Below are 12,513 nucleotides of genomic sequence, written 5' to 3'. Positions count from 1 at the left end.
CGGGTTTATCTCAAGCTCCCTCAGCCTCTAGAGTTGGCAGAGAGGAGATTCCCTGGCAGCATTGCTGAAGGGCCGAGGTCGCTTGTTGTCTCTCCAGAACCCCAGTGTATCCAACTCCAGCCCCCCGTGCCGCTGACCGTACAGGCATCCAACCCACAGGGCTTCAGAGCCCTCCCATGGGGTGGGCAAGGGGAGGGAGGATCCCCCCGCCAGCACCTGCTGATCTCAGCCCGTGTCCCATTCTCCCAGCCTGCCCCAGCTGTGGGCCCCGAGCATGCCCCCACCACTGTCAGTTCTGCCCGGCCCCCTCGTGCAGCATCCCCGCTCGGTCCCTCTCGGAGCCGGGCTTCGGTGGTGCCGAGAGCTGGCTGCTAGCCTGACGCCCCACTGGCGAAGTGCCCCAGTGGCAGAAGAGAGATGGGCTGGGCTGGGCTGACTCTATTGCAGGCTGCTGGACACCGACAAACCCTACGATTCCCTCTGGCTCTCCACCTCCCTGCGCGGCCTGGCCTCACCCCCGCGCGGTCCCCCGAAACCCTCACCTGCATTAACAGCGTCATGGAAGGGAGCGCGGCCATCTCCTGCAGCGCCCGGCGCATGGCGCTAGGAAGATGCATGTGTGGGGTAGCACGCAAAGCTCCAAACAGCCCCGAATCCTTCAGACCCTGCCCAAACCATCCCTCCCCCTCTCTTAACCCCCCTAACAGGCCCTCACACGAGCCTTTCTAACTGCTCCCAGGCCCCAGCCCACCCGCCCCAGAACCCGAGTGACCGGGCGGAAATCTGCAGTTTCAGCTGCCCGTTCAGTAATCCAGCAGCATCCCCCTCGCGCCTTCCCTTTAATTTTATCTCCCGGCATTTGAATAAGAATTTCAGTGCAAGAGAAGGGGAGGAAAAAATCCATCGGCCCCAAATCCCATTCATGCAATATTTCGATTGCGGCTTTTTACAAGGCACAAAAGTCAGGGAAATCAAAGTTACGGCACCCACAGCTGCAGTAACTCAGTCACGGCGCGCATATAGATGAAGGCATTAAAGGGAGCGGCACATCCAGGACCCGCGAGGGTGGGGGGAGGCGGCTGCGGGAGCGGCATTCCCGACGGCCCGCGGAGCCGGCGGCCGCCACCAAGTTCTCTGCACTTCATTTTTGAGCGAAGGGGTTTCGAAGGCGGCGAAAGCGCTCAGGGAGATCAGGGCCACCTGGCAGAGGCCATGCCCCGCCCAGGCTCTGGGGCAGGCTGGAAAACGGGATCCCCTCTCACAGTTGGGGTACCCAAGAGGGAACAGCTGCTGGCAGACATGCTAGTGTCAGGCCCAGGTCTCCTCTAGAGAAGCGGCCATGGGTTGGGTCAGTTGAGTGGGTGTCCCCAGTGGACAGGAGGAGGGTTAGATGGCGCACTCCTCTCTGCGTCAGTCCTGACCCCAGTGTCCCAGCCTGGCACTAGGGGGCGCTGTGCTGCAGGGATGGGGTGGGGACTCAGTAGGGGGCGCTCTCCCCTCTAGAGCAGTGCTGACCCCAGTGTCCCAGCCTGGCACTAGGGGGCGCTGTGCTGCAGGGATGGGGTGGGGACTCAGTAGGGGGCACTCTCCCCTCTAGAGCAGTTCTGACCCCAGTGTCCCAGCCTGGCACTAGGGGGCGCTGTGCTGCGGGGAGCAGGGTGGAGGGTTCACTCTGGGACACGTGCCTCTGCCTGGACTCAAAGGGGAGAGCGCCCCCAGCTCTGGGTCACTCTCGCTGTTCCCTGCAGGTCTCCAGTCGCAGAACCAACCCAGATTCACCCTGGCGAGCCGCTTTGCACCAACCCAACAAGAGACAGAGCAGAGCACCTAGTCCAATCCCGGGCACAGCCCTGACACAGGGAGAGGGGCTGGGGGAGCCCTGCATAAGAAGGGCCGGGGGAGCGGGCGGCCTCTTACTCAGGACAGTGAGCTTGGCCCGCCGGGAGCGCAGTGCGGCTTCTGTGGCCTGGCACTCGTACAAGGCGTCATCCGAGAGCTCGGCGTCGGTGATCTCCAGGTTGTATTGTCCGGAGTCTGCCGTGCCGATGATCCGGTAGCGTGGCCAGGCTGCAGAAAGAGACAGGACAGGCAGGGAGGTGACAGGAAGGGACATGGCACCAGTAGGAGGCACTAGAGACAGGTTAAGGGACGATTCCCTGGGATCCCAAACCCCTTTGCAGATGTGAACGATGACATACAAGCTCCGTCAGGAATAGCTGCAGCCACCTCTGGGGTGGTGCATGGCAGCTGTTTAACAGCCACTCAGCAACACTGCACAGGGATTGCTCACCCAGTGCTGAAATGCGGCCACCTCTGGGGTGGTGCATGGCAGCTGTTTAACAGCCACATAGCAATGCTTCATGGGACTCATTCACCAAGCACTGAAATGCAACTGCATCTGGGGTGGGGCATGGCAGTTGCTTAACAGCAACACTGCACAACAATATTGGACAGCAAGGGAGGAACTGAAACCACAGTGGGATCTAGAACGTCACTGCCAGAGGTGGAATGGGGCCAGGAGGACAAGGTTATGGTTCATAGAAAAGGTGCTATGGGATCTTAAACGAGCATGAGTGGTGGAGACCGCAGTTTTCCATCTCATCAGAAAGACACAGGAGCATAAGAAATGCTGGGTCAGACCAGGGGCCCATCTAGCCCGGTATCTTGTTTCCAACTGCTGCTTCAGAGGAAAGTGTAAGAACCCCCATAACGGGAGGCAGTGTGGCTTCGTGGCTAGAACACTGGATGGGGACTCAAGAGATCTGTGTTCCAGTCCCAGTTCTGCCATCGGTCTGCTGTGTAACCTTGGACAAGTCACTTCCCTTCTCTATGCCTCAGTTTCCCCCTCTGTACAATGGGGAAAATAACACTAGGCTCCTTTGTAAAGTGCGTTGAGATCTACAACTAATAAGAGCTAGGGACTGTTAATAATTCTGGAATAACCTGCCACAGGACAGGTTAATTCGTTCCTAATACCAGGTAGCCAGTAGCTTCTGGACAGCTTGTCTTATTATCTGCATAAACCCCGAACCATGCTAAGCTCTACCACCCATTAGTATCTTGTGGCAGTCAGTTCCACCAGCTAAGTCTGTCCTGTGATTAAAAAGAGGCGGCTCCTCTAGACCTAATAAAAACCCTGGAGCGCGGAAGAGAATTCAGAGTGTAGGAAGAGAATGGGCCAAATGAATCCCGGGTGTTACTCTATGGGAATCAACGGAGTTATGATTTCATTCTGCCCTTCATTCTGACGCTTTCCACGGGTTAGATGCCAGCCAGCCTCTTCCCCTCTCTCCATCTCATTCAGCAATGTCGTCCCAGGTAACGGCGCTCTGCTCCCCCCAGCGTGTGCATGGTGGGCGGGGGGCATGAAAGAAAGACTGAGCGAAGGGCCGGGCAGGCGGGAGGGATGAGTGCGAGAGGGTGGAGACGTTGGGCAGCGAATGAATGAAACCTGGATAAGCACAGAGGGGAAAGGAGTGGGCTGCCAGCAAGAGACACACGCTCCCCCCCCACTCTGATTGGCACTGGGAGACAGGACGCCAGCGGGCTTGGGAATCACCGGAGCTGGCATCTGAATCTGTTGGAGCGGCCCTGGGTGTTCCCCGGACAGTGACAGGGCCCTGTTAACACCTTGGACTCTCAGGGCCCATTTAGTCCATTGACATTAACGCCAGGAGAGCCAGCAATTGGGTCTGCCCAGGGAGAAGGGCAGTGGGTAGATCAGTCACGTTGCTGCTCGTGCCTTGTGACTCCAGCCCCATCGCCACCGAGAAGACTACGACAGGGAAGGGACAGGGAAGCGATGGATCACCCCGACTCCTTGACCCGCAGGTTGGGCGCCTCCCCTCCCTGCCCCGGCCGGAGTGTCTGTACCTTTCAGCCCCTGCCCCATGCCCAGCGCCAGGCCGTCTTTGGTCCATTGCACGATCCCAGAGTAGTTCAGCACCACGCAGGACAGGACAAGCCTCTGCCCGGCCACCACAGTCTGGTCCTCTGGCTCCTCGCTGAACCGGGTCTGGACAACTGGGAAGGGAGAGAGGATGAGCGTTAGTGCCCCGTGGAGGGAGGGACCCCACACGGCACTGAGCACAGGGACCAGTTTCTCCCACCAGTAATGTTGGGGTGGGGACTGGGGAATCAGAGGGGAGAGCGCCCCCTACTGAGCCCACACCTCACTGCTCCCTGCAGCACAGCGCCCCCTAGTACCGCCCTGGGGTCAGCACAGAGCCAGAGGGGAGCGCGCCCCCTACTGAGCCCCCACCCCACTGCTCCCTGCAGCACAGCGCCCCCTAGCATCGCCCTGGGGTCAGCACAGAGCCAGAGGGGAGCGTGCCCCCTACTGAGCCCCCACCCCACTGCTCCCTGCAGCACAGTGCCCCCTAGCATCGCCCTGGGGTCAGCACAGAGCCAGAGGGGAGCGCGCCCCCTACTGAGCCCCCACCCCACTGCTCCCTGCAGCACAGCGCCCCCTAGCATTGCCCTGGGGTCAGCACAGAGCCAGAGGGGAGAGCGCCCCCCACTGAGCCCCCACCCCACTGCTCCCTGCAGCACAGCGCCCCCTAGCATCGCCCTGGAGCACTGAGGTCAGCACCGGGGTGGGAGGGCAGGAAGGAGCCTGTTGGGTGCTGAGCACTCTGGAAGCCGGGTGCCGCGTGTGTGGGTGGTTTGCGCACAGCCCGTGTGAAGCTGTGTCTGGGCCGGGTGTTGCGTGTGTGGGTGGTTTGCGCACAGCCCGCGTGAAGCTGTGTCTGGGCCGGGTGCCGCGTGTGTGGGTGGTTTGCGCACAGCCCGCGTGAAGTTGTGTCTGGGCCGGGTGCCGCGTGTGTGGGTGGTTTGCGCACAGCCCACGTGAAGCTGTGTCTGGGCCGGGTGTTGCGTGTGTGGGTGGTTTGCGCACAGCCCGCGTGAAGCTGTGTCTGGGCCAGGTGTTGCGTGTGTGGGTGGTTTGCGCACAGCCCGCGTGAAGCTGTGTCTGGGCCAGGTGTTGCGTGTGTGGGTGGTTTGCGCACAGCCTGCGTGAAGCTGTGTCTGGGCCGGGAGTGCCGCGGTTACACTGGTTACACGATTGCTGCACCACAATGCGCGGTGTGCACGGAATGGCTCCGCGGGTGTCTCGTGAAGGCAGGTGTGAACGCATGTCGAGGTTGTGTGTTCTGCCCCGGGCGTTAGGCGCCTGTGAGGGGGTGCGTCTGGTGTGTATACGTGTGTGAATGCGTGTCTGCCATGGGCATTACAAGGGTCTGGGTCATGTGTTATGCTGCGTGCAGCCTGTGAGGGTGCCGATGTGTACCTCGTTGTGTGTTCTCCTGGGTACAGTGTGTGTCTACGTGTGTGTTCTGTTGTGGGCAGCCTGTGTGTGCATTAGTTGTGTGTTATGCTGTGTACTGTGTGTGTGTACTGTGTGTGGGCAGCCTGTGTATGAGCGTGCACCTAGGTTGTGTTATCGACATGCCAGTGAGTGTGTTATCTTGTGTAGAGCCTGTATGTCTGCGTGTACCTAGGTTGTGTGTTATGCTGTGTACAGTGCAGGCGGATGTGGACGAGTGTATTAGGCTGTGTATAGTGTGTGCGTGTGTGTTGTGGACAGCCTGCGCGTGTGTGTGTATCTGGGTTGTGTTACGCGGTGTACGTGTGAGCGTGCGGTTTGCTCAAGCTCTGCCTGGGGCTGGCGTTCACCATCCACAACCCAGCCCCTTCCCTCTCCTCCCCCGGCTGGGCCCAGCCGCCCCTGTCCACAGCCACCTTGTGGGCCCTAAACACAGCTGGGGCACCAGGTTCCCAGCCCCCCCCCCCCCCCCCGCGTCCTGCTGCCCAGCCTGGGAGATCGATAGCCGCATCTTTCCACAACAGCAGCCGGTCACGTGGCAGCGAATTCACAGCCAGCCCGGGGGCTACCGGGCATCGATAGTGGGACAGGGAGGCTCAGGGTGGGGGAGTCTCAACGTTTCCCGGCCTCCGGGCTGGGCTGGGCTGGGGGAAAGCGGCACGTGGAAGTGAATCAAGCTGGCACCAGCCAGCAAGCCGAGCCCCGCGCCAGAGGAAGAGGAGCTGGCAGGGCTCCGGCAGCTTGGCAGCCTGGCTGGAGACAGCTGCGGTTCTGAAAGGCAGCAAGGGGCCGCGCCGGGAGCGGGTGCTGTGGAGCTGGGTGGGGGGCACGGATGAAGGAGGTAGCAGTTTCTTTGCTGCTTCTCTCTGATTATTGTCTGTGGCATCCTAGGACGTGGCGGGCCCCAGGCACGGAGCAGGACTCCCGGCGCTCATGCTGTACGAACACACACTTGCCTTTACAAGCGAGTCTTTACCCCGGCAGAGTCCTGGCAGCTGGCTGGGTTCTCTGCTCATATCTTAATTATTACTACTGCAGGGCCCAGGAGCTGCTGTCGTGGGCGCTCGGAGCTGTACAAACACAGAAGTTGGAGCGGGTCCCTGCCCAGAGAGCGGCCTGCCCTGGGGTCTAGTGGTTAGAGCTGGGAGCAGGGGAGGAAGCTAGATGTCTGGATGCCTGGGTTCTCTTTCAGGACCTGGGAAGGAGTGTGGTGTAGTGGTTAGAGCAGGAGGCTAGGGTCTAGGACTCCTTGTTCATCCCCTTTGAGAAAGAGCAACCCGGCAGCTGGTTACCCTCACTGCCCCACGCCAGCTTTGGCGAGGGAGGAGAGAAGCTGCAGATGAAGGTGAAGCCAAGTCCCTGCTGCTGCCTTTCCCTGGCAAAGGGGCTGATCCAAGGCACTGCACAGTGACGGGGGCGGGGCGGGGGGGGGTCTCTAGGAAGTAGTTCCTAGGCAAAGCCCTCCCTCCCCCACAAAGCAGTCCCCCATGGGAGGGTGGGCTGTGAAAGCTTTGCAGACACTCCAGCCCTTGGGCACCAGGTGGCGAAAAGGGCAGCGTTCAGCGTCCAGGACAGTGAGAGCCCGGGAGGAAACTGGGGCCTGCCAGCCTTGGGTCAGGCCAGTAGCGAGCACCAGAGAGGGAAGGAGCTGATGCCCCTCAGTCCCGACCCGCAGACCCCCACCCGCTATTCCAGCCCTGAGTCCCCCCACAACAGCTCTCTCAATGCCCCTCAATCCCATCCACAGCTCCCCCACTCCCTCCCCAGCTCTGCCAATGCCCCTCAATCCCATCCACAGCTCCCCCACTCCCTCCCCAGCTCTGCCAATGCCCCTCAATCCCATCCACAGCTCCCCCACTCCCTCCCCAGCTCTGCCAATGCCCCTCAATCCCATCCACAGCTCCCCCACTCCCTCCCCAGCTCTGCCAATGCCCCTCAATCCCATCCACAGCTCCCCCACTCCCTCCCCAGCTCTGCCAATGCCCCTCAATCCCATCCACAGCTCCCCCACTCCCTCCCCAGCTCTGCCAATGCCCCTCAATCCCATCCACAGCTCCCCCACTCCCTCCCCAGCTCTGCCAATGCCCCTCAATCCCAATCCACAGCTCCCCCACTCCCTCCCCAGCTCTCTCAATGCCCCTCAATCCCATCCACAGCTCCCCCACTCCCTCCCCAGCTCTCTCAATGCCCCTCAATCCCATCCACAGCTCCCCCACTCCCTCCCCAGCTCTGCCAATGCCCCTCAATCCCATCCACAGCTCCCCCACTCCCTCCCCAGCTCTGCCAATGCCCCTCAATCCCATCCACAGCTCCCCCACTCCCTCTCCAGCTCTGCCAATGCCCCTCAATCCCAATCCACAGTCTCTCTCACTCCCACCCCCGGCTAGCCCAGCCCTGGGCTCCCCACCCCCAGCTCCGTCAGAGCCCCTCAAACCGAGCCTGAGCTGTCCTGTAACTGCGCCATCTCGTAGCCCTGGTTTACGCTACAGAGCTCGACTGAGACAAAGCCGCTTCCGTCGACCCATCTCAGAAAGCGTCTACACTACAATGCCGCTGCCGACGACGTGACTCGCCTGCTAGGGCAACCCAGTGACTCCTGCTCCGCGAGAGGCGCGGGGCTGAGGCGGATGTAGTCAGGGATTCCGTCGCCTGGTGCTGCCTTTCAGAAGCCATCCCACAAGTGCTCCCGGTGAGGACATGCACCGCCGACACAAGGACACACACAAGCGATTGCATTACTGCGGTGGCTGTACGTCCACCTAACGTAGGTCAACTTAATTCTCCAGGGCGGACACACACCCATAGACCCTGCCCAGCTCTGCCAGCGTCTCGGGCCTGACCCCGAGCCCCTCTCTACTACAGACCTCGAATCCCCCCTGAATAGCTCGGCTAGCCAACCACAAGCCTGGCCCGCTGCATCTCCCGTGGATCCAGTCTTGGGCTCCCCCCAATCTCTGCCATTGCCCCTCCATCCTGACCTGCAGCCCCTCTGCATTCCAGCCCCCCCAGTCTTTCCTGCTGCCCCTCCATCGCCTTCTACAAGGGTCTCGTGTCAGATCTCGACTCTCTCCCCGCCACAGTGATCCCCCCTGCTCAGTTCGGGTTTTGCAGTGGATTTGTGTGTGCGCGTCAGAGATGAGGATCTCGCCGGGGTGATGCTGAGCACCGAGTTGTCCCTCATCCTGTGACCCGACGCAGACGAACTCGCGTCTGCTGCGAGCTGGGGACCAGCGTGTCACTCCCCAGGGCCATTTCCAAACAAAGCCTAAATTGCACTGTATAAGTAAAAATATATCTGTTGCATCCTGAATTCCCTCCAGCCGTCAACTCCCCCTGAGCCTTGGAGGGAGACGTATTTACCAACAGGACAAGCTGCCTCTCCTCCTTCAGTGCAAGGAAGATGTGTCCAGAGACAGGATTTTTGCTGCTACTCACTGACGGAGCAGCCGGACAGGACCAGGCCTGAGGTCCATGGAGCCCAGGAGCCTGTCTGTGACACCGGCTGCTTCCAGCTGCTGCAGAGGAAGGTGGAAGAAACTCTGCGGTAGCAGATATGGGATAATCCGCCCCTCCACACTGGGTCTCATCCTAATCCCTAATAGTCAGGGATTTGTTAAGCAAGAGGCTCGATATCCCTGCCAAAACATCTCTCAGAGTTCACAGTTATGACTCTGAATATTCTTGTTGGCCATACAAATGTCCATCTGCCTTTTTTTGCACCTTGAAAAAATTCTTGGCCTCGGCCACTTCCAGTGCCAGAGAGTCCCACTGTCTAGCAGTAGTATTTAGACCGGATCGGTTCCCAAAGGTCAGAACAATCCCTCCCTTCACACACACGCCCCCCCACTTTGCCATATCATGGCAATCGCTAGCAATGGAATAAGCTCCAGGAGGTGAATGCTTAAAAGGCGGCTGCCCGCCTGTGGGGACCAGGGACGGGATCCAGAGCCTTTCGCCTTCTAGGCTGCCAGTTAAAATCTCAGTCTAGGTCAGCAGTGACCAAAAGCCTTTCGTTTGTAGATTTCAAGGCCGGAAAAGACCATTTGGATCATCAAGTCTGACCTCCTGAGTAGCACAAGACAGAGAATTGAAAGCAGCTAACTCCTGTCCTGAACCCACTTCGCCCCCTGATGGCGGCACAATAGCCTTGGTAAAATGAGTTTGGCGGGTCTCAGTCTGGTTCCTAGTAAAAGCATTGAAGATTGGGAGGTGCTCAGATACTGGGGTAACGGGGCCCATACAAGTACCTAAGGTAGGCTGGGCACATGGAAAGGACCAACGAAAGGCTGATCTCGGCCACAAACCCAGGTTGTAGCAGAAGGTGACCTTGAGGGGTCATGGATAATCAATGCAATGTGAAGCTGGTACAGTGAGGGTCTCAACGCAGGCTAGGGGCTTTGGACACCTGATGCCTGTTAATTTCGCAGAGAAACACGTGGCTCAATCCTTTGGGCAGCTTTGAAAACTGGAGCTTTGGTGCAGAGATTGTGGCATTTAATGTGGTCAGATGATTGTGGTTAAACTCGTCTGGGACTAAGGGTGTGTCTACACTGCAATCGGAGGTGTGACTGGCACATGTATAGATGTACTTGTGCTATACTGAAAAGTCCTGTTAGTTCCCACGACCCTTCCAGGGTGTTCTCTGACTTGCTAATAAAGGTGAGCCCTGTGTGCCCCATGGCTGTGCCCTCTAGTGGCTGGTGTACGTAGAGGATAACAGCCTACTTCTGCAAGCAGCCAAGCGCTTGGTCTTGGTCTATGGAGCACAGAGGGGACAGGGTTCTAGTCTGTCTTGTGACCCAGGGTGGGGGCTTGCTGCCGGTGAAAGGTTGGGTTAGGAATGGAAGGGGAGGGGATAACTGAAAGCAAATGAAATCTGTTCTCGTCCCAGAGCCTTTGGGTAAGTCACGCCCTGGCTCTGTGCCTCAGTTTCCCCATCCCTGCCCTTTTTGTCTTCTCTATTTCCATTGCAAGCTCTTTGAGGCAGGGGGTTGTCTCTCACTACGTGCACACACAGTTCCTAGCACCATGGGGCCCTGACCATGGCCTTTTAGGTGCTTCCATAAGGCTAGTAACCATGTAATGAGCCCAGGTCATTGGAGACTCAGCTGCCCTTCTGAGCCTCAATTTCCCCATCTGTACAATAAGACTGACCTCCTTCGTAAAGCGCTCTGAGCTCTACGGATGATAAGATTTGTACTGGAACGAGGGATTGGTACTGGAACGAGCTCAGAAGCACCCCTCAAACCATCTCACCAGCCCTGGTGAGCTCTGGAGAGGTCTCCCAGCCACCCACGGGGCTCAGCTGCACCTGTCTGGGAGGGGAGTGCTAACGGCACTGTGCCGGGGTGGCTGGAATGGGTGCATTTGAGACTACAGTGTTCACGCGAGACAGTGCTAGGGCAAGCAGGATGGAGATGAGACCAGGGAGATGTATCGGGCCCTCTCCCACATCCCTGGGGCAGTGGGGTGACCCATCAGGGCTCCCCAGGGCCCTCTCCGCCCCCCCCCACTCTTTAATGTGGAGCGAGAAGGGTTTGGCCAGGCCCCAGCCATTCTGCCCTGCGTCAAGAGGCCGGACGGAGATCTGGGACCTTGCAGTCAACACAATGGGATTTCACGGAGTGCAGCGCACAGGGGGTGCTTTGATCTTCGACAGACCCGGCACGGGATTTCTGGAGGGGGGAAAGGGGATGAGAGGCAGAGAAAAAAGGAAGGGAGGAGAGAAGGAACGAGATTCTGGAGAGAAGGAAGGAAGGAAAGAAAGAGAAGGGAGGAGAGGACCGGCTGGGGGTGAGGAGGAGAGAGATCAAAGAGGAAGAGAGATCAGAGTGAGAGAAGGGGAGGGAGGCAGGTGGGAGGAGAAGCGAGTGGGATCAGAGAGCGAGGAAGCACGGGGAGCGGGAGGGAGCAGCGAGACCCAGAGCAGCCCCCCGGCATCTCTTCACAGCTGAGTTGAGCAGGTGCATGGCCCAGAGGCTGGCTACGCACATCCCTGCCTGGGCGGTGGGAGGAGACTGGGTTAGACACACCATCCCTTCCCTATGCCACCTAAAAGCTGCTTCCTTCCCCCCGCCAGCAAATCACCATCATAGAAAAACGGGACCCACCCCAGGAGCCGCAGTGAAATGTGCCAGCCCCCCCTGGCCCCCGAAGCTGAGCAAGGCGCTGGTCTCTTTCGCTCTGGCTCTGCTGGTCAAATGCAGCCCCGGCCCCTCGGAGAAACACCAACAGGGAGGAGTCTGGGTTCTGTTCCCGCTTCCCCTTGTCCTCGTCAGGGCATGGCCAGGGCCCGCAGAGAGGTGCCCGCTGGGCCAGAGCCAGAGCGGCTGGGAAGCAGGTCTGTTGCCCCACTCGTTTCTACGGCGTGATGCCCATTTACCCTCCTGGTTGTTCTTGCCCAGTCTTGGCATCCTGCTAACCTCAGCCCGTCTAGGCCCCCGTGGCACTGAAGGGGCAGGACAGGGAGGGGTGGGCCGGTTAAGCCAAGGAGGGGATGTCACAGCACATGGGGCTCCCCCCCACATCTCAGGAGCTGAAGAGGCTCCGGGCTGGCAGGGTGGTGTGGCCGGTGGCTGCTGGTGACTCAGCTCTGCTCCTCTGAGCACCGGCGGGGAATCGATGCCCTGGGGCAGGCCCACCCTCACCACCCAGCTGGTGCCCCAGGGCTCTCGGCAAGAGACAGAGCAGTAGCCGTAGCTCGCTCCTTCCTAGAGCAGAGGTGATGGGCAGATCTGGGTTGAGCCCTTACCCTGCCTTTGGTCGCTCCAGCAGGGTCAAACGGGGCAGCTACCATTGGCTGTCGTCTGCATTGCAGTACCTTCTAGCAGCCCCACTCCTGGGTGCAGCGTGCTGTACAAATCCAGACGCCCCTCCCGCCCCAAACAGCTTGTCCTTCAGCTCCCCTCCTCTGAGCTGCGGGGGGGCTCCCAGAGGTGGCTGCATTTTGGTGCTGATTAGGAATCCCACTACGTGTGCTCTGGGATGCTTCCAGCCACAATGCACTCCAGCAGCGCAAGGAGAGGACAGTTATTTATTAAGGTCTCTCAGCCACGCAGGCTAGAATAACAGAAACCCCTGCAGCTGTATTGATCCTGGAGGGAAACTGATGGCTGAGGTAGATCACAGGAGATCTTTTTATTGGGCCAACAAGTGTGGAACAGTGACAGGTGCCTTCAGGCTGGAAA

At 59.4% G+C, this 12,513-nt stretch overlaps 1 protein-coding gene across 2 annotated transcripts in view; it reads right to left on the bottom strand.

Moving 5' to 3' along the window:
• Nucleotides 1-12,513, bottom strand: part of KIRREL1 (kirre like nephrin family adhesion molecule 1) — an 86,968-nt gene that overhangs the window by 20,589 nt on the left and 53,866 nt on the right. Inside the window, exons 2-4 of one of the 2 annotated variants that reach the window (XM_084613244.1) lie at nt 6,283-6,521; nt 3,874-4,023; nt 1,918-2,067 (exon numbers count right to left, since the gene is read on the bottom strand). In XM_084613244.1, coding sequence (XP_084469370.1) covers nt 1,918-2,067; nt 3,874-3,892 — 169 coding nt within the window. In that variant the 5' untranslated portion in view covers nt 3,893-4,023; nt 6,283-6,521. The remainder of the gene's footprint in view (nt 1-1,917; nt 2,068-3,873; nt 4,024-6,282; nt 6,522-12,513) is intronic. The other variant, XM_084613243.1, reaches the window with a different exon arrangement.

This window comes from Lepidochelys olivacea, assembly GCF_965140295.1.
Source record: "Lepidochelys olivacea isolate rLepOli2 genome assembly, chromosome: 24".
NCBI lineage: Eukaryota > Metazoa > Chordata > Testudines > Cheloniidae > Lepidochelys > Lepidochelys olivacea.
This window is presented reverse-complemented; position numbering and strand designations above follow the sequence as displayed.